Consider the following 15253-nt stretch of genomic DNA (forward strand, 5'->3'; position numbering starts at 1 on the left):
CAAGAGTGGGTAAGGTATGTTACATTCAGAGGAAGTGTCCAATGTATTGGAGTTCGAAACACTCGACTTCACGATCAAAACTGAATTACTTATAAACCTTATAATTTGAAGGTTCGGTCTCTTCTAAGAAGTTCTTAGGGATGAAAAGACGCTTCTTTTGAAATACAATTTTTAATGGTTAATCCTCCTAGAAGTTAGTTAAAAAATTTCTTCTCGTCAAAAATGAAATACAATGTTTATGTTCTCAACAGCGCTTTCTGCTACAACTAAAATTTAATAACTGTTTAAGGCAAGAGTGAGGCAAAATGCCCAATACTACCACTAAAGTGCAACCGAATAGAGCTCATTGCAGCACATAGTTTCTGTTTCTAAAAATGTTTTCAAATATAAATTCTTGTTGAACTTATTTTTATTATACACTAGCAAATACGACGAACTTCGTTTCGCCTAAAATTGATCTATTCTATGCTTAGATCTCGAGTTATGCAGAAATTTCTGTTTCATTTGTATGGGACCCTCCCTTTTCAAAGGTGGGAGGGGTTTGAACCATCTTAAGAACCTTCCCCGGCTCCAAAAACCTCTGCATAAGTTTTTTTTTAATTTTCACGCGATCGGTTCAGTAGTTTCGGAGTCTATAAAGTTCAGACAGACAGAAATTCATTTTTATGTATATAGAAGAAGAAGATTTGTCTCTATATTTAAAGGTGGGGACATCGTTTCTCTGCAAATTTCAGTAATTACCTTTATTATTCACACTCGCTATCCGATGAATCTTGAGCATCAGATTCAATGAGAAGGTCTTTCGCATCTTCTGACAGTATGTTGATAGCTTTTTTAGGCCATCCACGAGTTTCAGTCACTGCTGGATCTGAAGAAAGCCAGTGCAGCAGGTCCACATTAGCGCTCTGCCGGGAAATCTTTCGAGTGTGGTTCTCTCGGTATCTATATGATTAAGATTGTGTGAAGAAAGTATGGTACTTACTAAAGCATATATATTTTTACCGTTTCCATTCTTTGTTCTTCGCCTCCTGAGCTTCTTCGGAGAGTTGTCCAATCGGGATTAAGAAGTAATCTATTACCGCCGATCCGTGAATGAGAACTTTGTGCACACTTGCAGGAAGATAATACCATGGATACGAAGTAACGCACAAGCGTGCGGTCTCTTTACAAAAAGCATCGAATGCAGCAATATTAACTTTCAGCCCAGATGCCATAACCTGCAATATTGACCCGCAGCGTTGAATGATGACTACGTCTAATCCAGTAATAGTGGCCACTTTTTCAGCATTTTTAAAAAATCTTCTTGCAACATTTCCTGTATTTGATGTTCCACTTCCCCCTGCTCGTGGCTTATCGACGTGTAGTCCTAGCTCTAGCTTGAACTTCTGCTGAATGCATTTTTTTCTCTTCAACATTGCCGCCTTATCATCTCCACGTGGTGCCCATTTTTTCACTTCCAGCCGATAGGCTACTTTCAACAAATATTCCATGAATCTGATCCATGCATGTAGAGTACTTAATCCAAATTGATAGTTGTCAGTCTCTATTCGAAGCTTCTGCACAGCCTTAAGATCGTTCATCTCCGTTGGCTTGGCGTTACAAATGTAACATCTTGCTGCTGATTTTGTTTCGGAGGCGATGAGCATACCTTTCCATCGACCATGGTTAACAACAAGGAAATTCGAATGTTACGGCCATTCTTTACAATCTCTGTTGGTTTTAAATGATTGATTTGTTCTTTCAGATAGTTTTTTTCTCGAATAGAAAGTTCTGCCTATTCTACTGATAACTGAATAATGTATAGGCTGGCACAGACGTGTCGACGAGGGGCAAGGATTTTGAAACAAAACTTTATTATTTGATTGCGCCATTATCGGAACGAGCGATAACATAAAGATGATTGAAACACTCTTTGAACCATCGTCATTCCTAAATTGTTGGTTATATTCCGAATTTCCCGTACTTCCATTCATACCATATTTTACCGTCATTTCTACTTCAAGTAACTCTTCATTCGTGAAGCTGTTCAGTTTTTTGCTCGTTTACATCAATAATTCGCTCAGAAGTAATATCTAGTAACGACTGCAGTTTAATATCGATTTCAGTATCTGTTACTGTGATGTACTCGTCCGCTGGATAACAACGCTTTTTAGCTGCTAACACCTTATCATACGCAGGATAGATGTTTGCGTTTCGATGTTTTGCACCCGATTGAATTTTTTTGTATTGTTTCGTTGAAAGATTGGCATCCACGATCAATGCTAATGCTTGTAAATCAGTATACTTGTATAGTGGACATTCTATATCTTTGTTCCAAGACTTCCTCATTTTGGTAGCACGTGACGGTGTTGTTTGCGTAGCTTCTTGAAGAATCTTAGCTGCATCCCTCTGATTAGCTTCTCTTAACTTCATCTCAGTTGCAAATGTGAGTTCATTTACTTGAAAGTTATTTCGGATAACAGCAGTTTTTCGTCTTTTGGATATGATATTACTTTGCTCAAAAGCAACTGATTTTCTACCAGCTTTTGTTGCTCTGAAGCACGAAAGCACTGCATTTGGCAACTTGAAAGGTGAATCAAAATACTTAGAATGGCTTGCATAGATCTTATGTAAAGAGCGACCATGCTTCGTCCAAAGCCTTTGAAAATAGTCACAAAGCTTCCCTGAAGCTCTTTCGATTCTTGAAGCAATTTTCGAAGAAATTTCGGGGTCAACTCCATACTTAAACAGGATGTGTGTGTAAACTCCTCGTTTTTCATCTCTACCTTTTCCGTCAGTGTTACTCCAAAGTAAGAACAAATTACGTCTATCAAGTTCCACTATATTTAGAACATCATTTAAAATAGTTTGGGAAACAAATATTCAATTAAAATGTTGAAAGCAAACTAGTATTTTCTTTAATAAAGTTACTTTTCTCATTAACATATACAGGGTATCGGCAAGTATTCCCGGCAGGCTATTGCGCATCGGCAGAACCCTTTAAAGCCACAATTACATCTTTAAATACAATGTCAACTAGCTGCATCGTAAATACTCGATTTAGCATGCACGAATACGCAGTAGTTTTAGCAAAATAATGTTCCTATCTTTGTTTTTTGAGCCTGTACCGGGAATTGCACTCTGCCCTATTCAAAATTTCTAAAACCATTTTATGCAACTACTCACTTGTATCGATCGTTGTTTGCAACAATAGCGTTCGATTCACTGTTTATTTTCACTTTAGTCAATGGAAACAGCTGAATAAAGCAACGAAAGCAACGTTTTGAGCGAAAACGATCACCTAGTATTTCCGTATATAAATGAGCGTTGCAGCCTACTATGACAGGAGCACAGCGTACTAACAAAAATATACTTATTGTATTTATGTTAGGCAATAGCAACAATAACACTTTTCTCATAATAGCTATTTGAGTTCGCATAACAAACATGAGGAACACACGTAATCTATATTTCCTACAAATTCTATAAGTATGTGATATTTTTTAAAGCAGAGGGTTGTAAGTGCAAGAATCTTATTTTCTACATTTTTGCCAATAAAAATATGTGAAAAATATATTGGGTGTCCAATACAATTCGTGATAAACTGAATCTGCTACATATAAACTTGTGCCAAATTAACGGAAGATATTTTATTGGAACTTGGTGCATTGAGACTTTTCAAAATTATTAAAAAATCAAAGAATTTAATTTTTTTTCTTTAAATTTAAAACCCCCAATTCTATTTGAAGATATCAACTATGTATTGCGATGAGCTTAGTTCGCTTTCACGTAATAATTTATATTTCTTTTGTGTATAACATATCCTACTCACTCTTGCCTTAAACAGTTATTACATTTTAGTTGTAGCAGAAAGCGCTGTTGAGAACATAAACATTGTATTTCATTTTTGACGAGAAGAAAAATTTTAACTAACTTCCAGGAGGATTAACCATTAAAAATTGTATTTCAAAAGAAGCGTCTTTTCATCCATAAGAACTTCTTAGAAGAGACCGAACCTTCAAATTATAAGGTTTATAAGTAAATCAGTTTTGATCGTGAAGTCGAATGTTTCGAACTCCAATACATTGGACACTTCCTCTGAATGTAACATACCTTACCCACTCTTGCCTACAAGGGGTTTCACATGTCAGTTATTGCAGAGAGCCAGGACTTCCAGATGCCCCCTGAACCAACTGCGCCATTTTGCGCCGCAAGGAGTTACTTAAGGTAAAAGTTAGCCTAAAAAAAATAGAAAAACTTAAATAACTTTTTTAGTTTAAAAGGTAGAAACTCTCTGTAGTAATCAAAATGCGCATTTTGTTGACCCGAACAACTTTTTAGCAAACCACGAAAATGTAAAAAAATCGGGCTGAAAAGTTTAATTTAAAAAATCCTCGGATAACGCTCATATTTCGATACCTTTAATAGATAGAGCTTCGGAATGTTCTACGAAGTTTCTCGCAATGTCGAACTCTACACCTCTTCTGAAGAAATCAATTCTCTATTTATGTTATTGGCGAAAAGAAATTTTTTATCTCACTTGTAGGTGGATTAATCATCAATTTCATTACATCAAAAGATGCGTCTTTTCATGCCTAAAAACTTTGTAGAAGATACCAAACGTCTAAAACCAACGGTTTCAAAGTTATTCAATTTTGATCGTGAATTCGACGAAATCGAACACTGTGCAATGGTATGGTTGTTATAAATGCTGGATTTTTCGGTTTTATTTTCTTCTACAAAAAAAATAAACATGGTAATTCTGTTTAACGTCATTTAATATATAAATAAGATTGCAATTTTACAAAATGGAATCATACATAGTCGTTGTTATGAGATGACGATATGAAGAACTAGTTTGTCGGCCACTCGGAATAGAGACGTATGGTAAAATTGGATTGGATTGTAAGTTGGTGGAGATTTCATGTGGCTTAACTTCTTCGAACCGATTAAACCTGGTCTCCACTTTTAACATAACGGAAACTGGTTCCACAGCAAGAAGAAAAGTTTAAGTGGCTCCTATTCCATCTGATGAACAATAATTCGCCTGGAATAAATAGAAAACTGAGTTTAAATCTGTCTTTTTCTGAAGCAATTTTACTCACATATAGATAAGTACGAGGATAAGTAGTTCCAAGCGCAGTTATTCCCTGGTATCAAGGATGCCTTGCCTAAGACGTCCATGGCGGCACTTGAAATAATGACGGGAAACTGGCAAATTTAAAGTTACAGAAGTCATTAACATCCGAGAAACACTTTGGAACTTCACACAATTGATGATCACACTTTGGAACACAACATTTGATGACCCTAGTAAAAAACTGCCCTAAAAATTAGTTTATAAACTGCTTTTCTATTTCTTTTTTCGCCAAATAATAATTCAAGTTGGTTCAACATGCTAAATTAGTTGAATCAAACTAATAGCAAAATTTGAATTATGAAACACACCGCAATTAAATGCAACCCAATTTATGGTGGAAACAAACTAAAATGTTTGGTTGTAACAAGCATAATTGAGGTTGAAATGACCATACATTAAAGGGTGAAAACAAACCAAAACGTTGTTTGTTTCAAGCTACTTTCGAACTTTGAATCAAGCAATTCAGACTTGAAAGCAACAAAAATTTAGTTTGAGCCTATTCTCCATTTGTTAATAAAATGTTATTTTCCTCTTAAAGCGCTGGAATTAGCCTTTGAGGTTGTTTTTAAAGAATTTTCGTTAATTTCCAAAAGGGTTTAGAACTGGGATCCAACTTCCAGACATTATTTTTTTCACATAAAAAAGCGCGTAAAAAAGTCTCGCTCACTTTTAGTTTAATTACCCTTGCTGGATTAGTGTGTGTCCGTCGCAGCGAGGGTACTCTAAGGTATATCACACCAACTCTCTTTCTACCCCACATTCACTACCGCCCTATTGAGGAACGATGGCACCTTCGAAGAAGCCCGTGAAGAAGATGTCATCCCTTAAGTTGTTGATGGTCAAATTAAAGCAGATTGAGGCTGCTTTCTACGATGTCTACCGTTTCAGTAGGGGGATTCAAGAGACTACATCCCTCACACAGATTCTTCTTCGACTGGAGAAAATTGACGATCTTTGGGAAAGGTACGGAGCTACTTTGGTGGAAATTCAATCCCACGAAGATTTCGATGAGGAGGGTGTGGACGACGAGGGTGACGGTGATTCTTTTCTTTTAATAAAAATAGGCAGGAATCTAGTGATCGCTACTATGAGGTTAAGGCAGTGTTAACAGACCAGGTTAAGGAAAAACAGGAACCAGCTACATTAAACCAATCTAGGTGATCCTCCAGCACCAGCTGCACTCGAACGTGTACGCCTTCCGCAGATCCAATTACCAGCCTTTAATGGGGAGATAGACGAATGGTTAAGTTTTAGGGATATGTTCACTTCTTTGATCCATTGGAAGACAGATTTACCGGACGTAAAAAAGTTGCACTATTCAAAGAGCTGTCTGCAAAGAGAACCTAAAACCTTGATCGATTCTCTTCAGATCACTGCGGCCAACTATCAGATCGCACGGGGAATGCTGACCAAACGCTATAACAACAGCAAATTGTTGAAGAAGCGGCAAATCCAGTCTCTTTTAAAACTACCCGTTCTCGCCAAGGAATCTGCCTCGGAGCTATACCTTTTAGCATAGGCGTAACTAGAGTCTCGGTCTAGGGGGGCCGTGGCACCAGCTGGTGGGATGTAATTTTCAAAGGCGATTTAAAGCACTGTGCGCATGAATTGCAATAGAAATTGTTTGACTAAGTTTATCGCTCATTCGTCCTAGAACTAACATAAAAAAAATCGCGAATGATACAATTGATTTCCAATGATGCTGTGATTGCTTCAAAACGCTGTGTCTGTGTCAACTTGTCTTCTCTATGTTACTAAATGTGGATAAGTGTGTAATCTAAGATTCAAGAATCTTCTTCGAATTATCTATACATGAAATTCGATATGAGTATATTTCTGAAAGTTTTCAAGCATTTCCATGATTACTTAATGCATAAAGATCTCGATTTTTTTGAAACTTGAAATTTTTGAAACTCTTTAGATGTGGAATAAATTCCACGAAATTTTGTCATAATCAATATAAGTATTCATGCAATTCCAAAATGTATGCTATGTGCTGAAATAGTTAAGTACCGATGAACACAAATTTGGAATCCTAAAGTGTTTTTTATGAGTCATAAAATTATGAGTCATAAATCAAATTTCAGAATAACATAGGGTTTTTGTAGTTACTGACGTTAGGAAGAGGCTTTATTATAGTTTTCTGAATAGGTGAGGGATTTCTCTGCAAAAATCAAAGAGACTTGAGAAGCAACCAAATCGATCTGAATTGTGCTGCAAAAGAAATGTTATCTGATACGAACTGGTTTCTAAATCTATTTTTTTTATCCTGAAAAACAAATTCTAACTAAAGCAGACACAAAAGAGTTTTCCGATGATCCTTATGAAATCGCCAAAAAATTAAATGGAACAGGATCTTTTGAGGATTATAAAAATATTTCTTTAATGCAATCTCTGTTGTGAGTGCGAAGGTTGCCTAAGTTTTGTCCTAATCCTTTCAATGGAATGCGTTGTTAATTTTTCTGTCATTGTAACAAAGATTCTTAAGTTTTATAATTTTATATCTTTCTGTGCCAGAATTATATAGCGAGAGCAAAAAGCTCCATAGGAATTTGATCAACTGTTTTGCGGCATACCTTGCGATTAACTCGAATATTTTCGAAAGAATAGTCGTTCATTGACCGGATTTGTGTACATGTGCTCATTTTGATGTAGTTGCTTCAGTCTTTTTTGAAGCGGATGGTAGTTTAATAGAACAGAAATATTTATATCTTAATACAATTATGTTTTTAAGTTTCTGCGACCAGGATACTAGTCAAACAAATGCAGAACAAATTTATTATTTTAAGCTAGCAACTGAATTAGAAGCGGCATTGATTTTAGCTTAAAAATCGAGAAAATGTTCCCGGGGGTCCAACTTAAATATTTCGATGCTTTGCTGAACAAATGGTCATAGGTGATAACGCAACAACAAATATGTTTATAGAATTCATAATCGAAATTAAGAAATATGTAGGAAATATGTAAATGAAATAAAAACTGACTAAGTTGGAATTACTTTTCAAAATTTTCTGGGGGGGGGGCACAAGTAGGTCTGGAGGGGGCCAGGCCCCCCCGGCACCCCTTATTTACGCCAATGCTTTTTAGTTGAAGGTTTTGAAAAAATCGTGCAAACTTTGTACCAAATCGTAAAACCAGGCGATTACAAAGACTTGTTGCTGGTGAATCTGCTGTCGTTGCGTCTAGATCCATGTACTCGTCATAGTTGGGAAGAGTTCTCTTCAACTAAAGAACAAGATACACTAAAGGAGCTTACCGAATTCCTTCAACGACGCGTCCGCGTCCTAGAATCCTTACCTTTCAAGACTGCAGATTGCACGAAATCAATCCATCAACCCGCATCCAGGCAGAAGGAATCTAATGTAAAGAATAGCAGTACCGTGCAAGTGTCGGGGGGACGCTGTCCAGGTTGCTCTGGGACTCATCCTCTGTTCCAGTGCGGAACTTTCCAACGAATGTCTGTGGCGGATAAGGATTCGTTACTACGGTCGTATTCGTTGTGCAGGAACTGTTTCAGGCAAGGACATCAAGCCAAGGAATGTCAGTCCAAGTATTCCTGCAGACACTGTATGGGTAGACATCACACACAGGTCTGTTTTACATCGGAAAGGGATTCTAACTCAAGACTCAAGACTCATCCAAGCAACGTGGTACCAACGTGGCAAAAGGAAGCCCAGAACCTACTCCATCGACATCTGGCTCAACTTCAACCCAAGTAGCTAACCTGGCGGCTACGGACAGCTTGGTGGCAGGCACAGTTCACCAATGCTCGTCGAAGGTTTTGTTGGCAACAGCAATTGTCGTTGTTCAGGATGACGACGGCAAAAGGATTCCTGCTCGTGCTCTTCTCGATTCGGGATCAGAGAGCAATTTCATTACCGAGCATCTCAGCCAGCGGCTGAACGTCTTTCACAGTAAGGTTGATATTTCGGTTCACGGCATTGGTCTGGCAGCAACCAAAGTGAACCAACGGATTGTGGCTACGATTCGCTCTCCTCTTTCGGAGTTCTCTCACCAAATGGGCTTTCTGGTACTTCCGAAGGTAACCGGCAATCTTCCTACTGCTAACGTCAACATCGCTGGTTGGACAATACCTAAAGGAGTCGAGCTCGCCGATCCATAGTTTTGTGTGTCATCAGGGGTGGATCTCGTTCTTGGAATTGAAGCATTTTTTGACTATTTCGACTCTGGCACGAAAATCGAGCTTGGAGCGAAAAATCCAGCATTACATGACTCCGTATTTGGTTGGATTCTCAGTGGAGGATTCTCCGAAGATATTCAAGGTTTGCAAAGCAGCTGTAACATTGCAACTACAGATCGATTAGAACATCTACTAACTCGATTATGGGCCATGGAGGACTCCACGAATAGCTATTCCCCCGAAGAATCTCGCTGTGAAGCCATCTTCTCGAAAACAGTTCAACGCAGATCCGATGGCCGCTATTCCGTAGCACTTCCCAAGAACGAAAATGCCATTTCCAGGTTGGGAGAATCCAAGGAGATCGCATTTCGGCGGTTTCTGAGCACCGAACGAAGGCTTATCAAGGATACTAATCTTCGGAAGCAGTACGTAAAGTTTATGGAGGAGTACCTGCAGTTAGGTCATATGCGAAAGGTTGAAGAGGATCCAGAACCCACTAAACGATGTTTTCTCCCCCATCATCCGGTGGTCAAAGAGGCCAGCACCACCACTAAGGTCCGCGTTGTGTTCGACGCCTCCTGTAAGACTGCTTCGGGATTGGCGTTGAACGAGGTATTGCCGGTAGGGCCAGTAATTGAACAGTCTCTCCGATCAATCATCCTTCGTAGTTGCACGAAACAGATTCTCTTGGTGGCGGACGTTGAGAAGATGTTCCGGCAGATACGTGTGCACCCCGAGGACAGGCCATTCCAATCTATTCTCTGGCGTCCGTCCCCTTTGGAGGAGGTATGTGTGTACGAGCTGAACACCGTAACCTACGGAACGAAACCGGCCCCGTTCTTGGCAACTCGTACATTGACTCAACTGGCCATGGATGAAGGAGAACGGTACCCACTTGCGGTGCAGGCAATTACAGAGGACACGTACATGGACGACGTCATCACCGGCTGCGATAACTTGGAGGATGCCAAGAAGATACAGCAGCAACTAGACGAGATGACAAGATCCGGTGGTTTTCAGCTTAGGAAATGGGCGTCAAATTGTGCAGAGGTCCTGAAGAGTATCCCGGATGACAATCGTGCAATTCGTCTGGCGGAAGGCATAAATCTTGATCCAGATCCATCGGTGAAGGCACTGGGCCTAACTTGGTTACCCGGAAAAGAAGTATTCCGCTTTCAATTCTACCGGTCGAGTCAGTTGAAACATTGACGAAACGGAAGGTTTTATCGATCATCGCTACTTTGTTTGACCCGTTAGGGTTCATAGGCGCTACTACGACCGCTGCAAAGGTGTTTATGCAGCTACTCTGGACGACCCTAGACGAAAAGGGTAAAAGGTTGGACTGGGACCAGCCATTACCTCCGACGGAGGGTGAGCCCTGGAGGAAATTTCACATTCAACTGCCAATTCTCAACGAAATCCGGATAGAGCGATGCGTAATCATTCCCAACGTGGTAGATGTGCAGATCCACTGTTTCTCTAATGCATCTCAGAAGGCTTACAGCGCATGCCTATATATTCGCAGTCAAGCTGTGGACGGAAACGTGAAGGTTCAGCTGTTATCCTCGAACTCTAAGGTTTCCCCTCTTAAACCTCAAACAATTCCTTGTTTAGAACTCAGCGGAGCGTTGATCGCTGCTCAGCTCTGCGAAAAGGTGCGGCAAGCAACTAACCTCCAAGTTCGAACAACATTTTGGGTAGATTCTTCATGTGCTCTACGATGGATTCAGGCTTCACCTTCTACGTGGTCCACATTTGTCGCAAACAGGGTTGCGAAAATCCAGGCACTCACGGAAGGTTGCGTTTGGAGGTGTTGAAAACCCAGCAGATTTAGTTTCGAGAGGTATAGGACCAAAGGACATCGTTAACAACGGTTTCTGGTGGCACGGACCGAGCTGGTTAGCTAAAGAGCGAAATAATTGGCCAAATTCAAATCCTGATATGAAAGAAGAAGGCGAGGAGGTAAGAAGACGTACTGCAGTTGTCGTTACAGCATCAGCAGTGGCAGATTTCAACGAAGGTTTCATTTCCACAACGAATTCCTACACTACGTTAATTCGCCGCATAGCTATCTGGCAGCGGTTGATACGATCGCTTCAAACATCGGAGGATCGTCCAAATGGATTCTTGCGAGCAGATGAGCTACAGCAAGCAGAATATACTCTGATACGGAAGGTTCAAGAAGAGGTATTTCCGGACGAACTACTGGCGGTTCTTAAAAAGGAATCAGTAGGAAGAAGGTCGCCACTACGATGGTATCACCCAGATGTATGCGAAAATGGTATTCTCAGGGGTGGTGGGGGTTTATGCCACTCGGACGAACATTTCGATACCAAACATCCCATGGTACTTCCGGCAAGACACCGTTTGACCAGGTTGATTTTCGAACATTATCATCTCCAATTGCTCCACGCCGGTCCGCAACTTCTTCTGGCAACGGTTCGGCAACGTTACTGGCCTCTTGGTGGAAGGAATGTTGCAAGGCAGGTGGTCCACAGATGTGTAACGTGTTTCAGGTCAAAGCCAAAACAAGTGCAGCAGTTCATGGGAGAGCTGCCGTTATCGAGAGTCACGGTTTCGCGTCCGTTTTCTAAGGCTGGAGTGGACTACTATGGTCCGGTATATTTGCGACCAGTACCACGTAGGGCTGCTGTGAAGGCGTACGTAGCCATTTTTGTATGCATGTGCACAAAGGCTGTACACATGGAACTGGTTTCCGACTTGTCCACGGAGAGATTCCTGCAAGCACTCCGACGTTTCACCGCACGCAGAGGAAAGGTTACTGATTTGTATTCGGACAACGGTACGAATTTCGTTGGAGCCCGCAATCAACTGAAGGAACTCTTTCGACTTTGGAAACATCCCGATCATCGAAGATTCGTGACCACGTTTTGTACCAGTGAAGGGATTCGCTGGCATTTCAACCCTCCCGGTTCTCCACACTTTGGAGGATTGTGGGAAGCGGCTGTACGGTCAGCAAAATACAGTTAAACCTCCATGAGTCGATGTTCTATGACTCGATATTGACTCATGGAAGCAAATTATGTCATATTAAAAAATATTTTCTGGGCTACTGTGATGGTCTCTTCAAACAGCTTCCCGAGGATTTTCTATTCCACATCTCGATACAGTCGCGATTCGCTGGTTGGGCCACGACCTCGGCCCAACTAACGAATTCGGTTTTTTAGTTGGGTCAACTGACGGCCATTTGAATACGTGGATTTCGACTTGAACATCACAAATGATGTCCAGTGACGCTCAATCCCGTTTTCCGTGTTTACATTGAATTTTGACGTACGGTTGCTTTTTAGTTGGGCCATGGCCCTACCAGCGGAGGCCCAACTAAAAAGTGACCCAAGTATTAAGATCCCAACCAGCGAATCCCGACTGTATTTCCATGAGTCGATGGTCCCTTCAATATCGATTCATGGAGGTTTGACTGTACCACATTTTGCGGGTTATTGGCTAAAATCAAGTCTCTCACGAGGAGATGTTTACGCTCCTTGTTCAAGTGGAGGCCTGTTTGAATTCCAGGCCACTGACTACGATGTCAGATGACCCGGACGATCTTGACCCTTTGACCCCGGCAAATTTCTTGGTTGGCCCTTCACTCAATACCTGAACCAGACTTACGGTCGCTTCCCACGAGCCGCCTCAGGCAATACCAACTGACGTAGCAGCAACTTCAACATTTTTGGGATTAGCTTCAAGGCAGGGCCAAACGTTGGTCACCGCCGGTACAATTTGAAGTTGGTCAGCTCGTCGATATCCAGGACAAAAATCAGCCACCCATGCGTTGGCGCATGGGACGTATTAAGCAAGTTCACCCCGGCGCTGATGGTGTCGTGAGAGTCGTAACCCTTAAGACATCTTCAGGAGAATTGCGACGGGCAGTGGAAACACTTTGCCTACTGCCAACCTCTGAAACAGCTACCAGCGAAACTTAAATGCAAACCGTCCAAATCGAAGAGGATTTGTTTATTTGTAGGTACAGAAATCATCATTCATCAAATCATCATCATCATTCTCTGGCAACGTCGAATACATCCGTCATGAAGCTGACGGAGCTCGAATGATGACGAAGTTTGGAAGATTAACTTCATCAGCAGTGTTACAGCCATGCGATTCACTTGGGGGTTTGCGATGTCCTGTACAAGGATCAGCCACTGATAGCAATTGGAAATGAGGATTCAGATCGCGACGATTCGAATAGTGGTAACTACGATGATGAAGTTGGTTCTTCCGGTAAATATAGTGGAATGTTCATGTTCATATTAAAGAAAACAGCTAAATTATTTCAATTATAGACTTGTACACCACGCGATTTGGAGAGTCTCTGAAACGTATTCGAACAGTCGTGAACATTTTTCGAAAATCACCTGTTAAGAATGCACTGTTTCAAGAAAAAATCACGAAAATGTTGCATAAACCACTTCAACTGTGTGTGGACGTAAAAACTCGTTTATAACTCGACTGAAACGATGCTGGAGCACTTTATTCGCGGTTTTGATTGCATCAAAGAGACACTTTCCGAAATAGGCCTTTCAGGTCTTATGTTCGACAGTGATTTCGAGGCTGCAAAAAACCTTCAGGAAGCTCTTCAGCCAATCAGACTCGCTTCAGAAGCATTGGGAAGACAAGATGCTACATTGCTGTCTGTGAAGGCAGCTTGAGTTTCTTGTATACGAAGCTTAAAAAAAGTAACTCCAAAGTTGGAAACGACCTCTTCGATGCAATCACGAAAAGAATCAACGAACGGCGCCAAAAAGGAATAATAACAGCGCTGAAGTTCCTTCAAGGTCTTCCGTTGTCAACGCAAGTGCCAGCAGAACTGGAAAGCTCATCGAAAACGCAATTGATTAAGTTCATCAAGGAACTGGGAGTTCGATTGTTGCAAGACTGCCAAAGACAGACCAATGATGATGCTGCCGAGTTGAATGCTGGAATGTCCTATATGCATGACGATTTAGGATCGACACCATCGAGCATGCGTGAAGAACTGAAATCGGCTATAAAGGAATATGCCAACCCGTCCCAGACTGATTCGGCAATGATTGATTTTTCAAAAGTAATTGCGAAAGAGCTGTCACTTTTAGAGCTACATGGTAATTTGAGCCCGAATCTTGAAATCATTTTCAGCGGCCTCAAATCAATCAAACCGACGTCAACCGATAGCGAGCGCATCTTTTCGAACTCCGGAAATATATGTTCTAAAAAGCGAACCTCATTGTCCGATGAAAGCATTAATAACATTTGCTTCTTGAAGTCGTATTTTCAAAGAACAAATTCAAATTGATAAGACCAGTTACTTGATTTGAACCATTGATTTTCTTTATTGATGACTGAAACATATTCTTAAACACATAATTGCGTTTTTAAGCACATTGAAAAATTTCCCGGGATCCCGGGAATTCCCGGGACAAGCAACAAATTTTATCCCGCATCCCGGGACAAGCAAATTGATCGGGAAATGGAACTTTTAGCAGTATTCCATGAACGGTGCTTGACCTTGATGTCACCAGTTATGAAAAATTTGGAGTTTTTGCGAGTTAGAATTTGCCCCTGGCACTGGAAAGGCAAGTAGGCAGCAATTAAAGAGAATTGTTAAAAAATTAGTTTCAAAAGAAACTCCCAAGGTTTCAAAAACTTTGGTTTCAAACGAAGAATACAGTTTGTGCTTGATACATCTATTAATGACAATGGCGACCCCACCACAGGCGCTGACAAGACGATCATTTCAACTAATATAGTAATTTGGATCTCTTTTGATGAAGAGTCCTGGTTTTAAATAAGTTTCAGTTATAATAGCAATATGCGCATTATGAATAGCTAGGAAGTTGAATAATTCATTTTCCTTACCTTTTGAAAAACGGACATTACTATTTAAAGTTTTCAAAAAAAGAATCGAAAAAAATCGAAGTCCAATAAAATTTTTTGAGTAAATTTGATACCAACCTGAACAGTTCCAGTTTTGGTATTTGCTATTGAACATT

General features: G+C 40.6%; 1 protein-coding gene across 1 annotated transcript; it reads left to right on the forward strand.

Annotated features, from left to right (window-relative positions):
• Positions 1 to 9470: 9470 nt before the first annotated feature.
• On the forward strand, positions 9471 to 14435 carry LOC134204526 (uncharacterized). Its single transcript, XM_062679340.1, has 6 exons — positions 9471 to 10452; positions 10518 to 10631; positions 10689 to 10920; positions 10991 to 11489; positions 13951 to 14328; positions 14400 to 14435. The coding sequence occupies exons 1-6, from the start codon at positions 9471 to 9473 to the stop codon at positions 14433 to 14435; spliced, it is 2241 nt and encodes a 746-aa protein (XP_062535324.1).
• The last annotated feature ends 818 nt before the right edge of the window (positions 14436 to 15253 follow it).

Source organism: Armigeres subalbatus, unplaced genomic scaffold, assembly GCF_024139115.2.
Source record: "Armigeres subalbatus isolate Guangzhou_Male unplaced genomic scaffold, GZ_Asu_2 Contig638, whole genome shotgun sequence".
Taxonomy (NCBI): Eukaryota; Metazoa; Arthropoda; class Insecta; order Diptera; family Culicidae; genus Armigeres; species Armigeres subalbatus.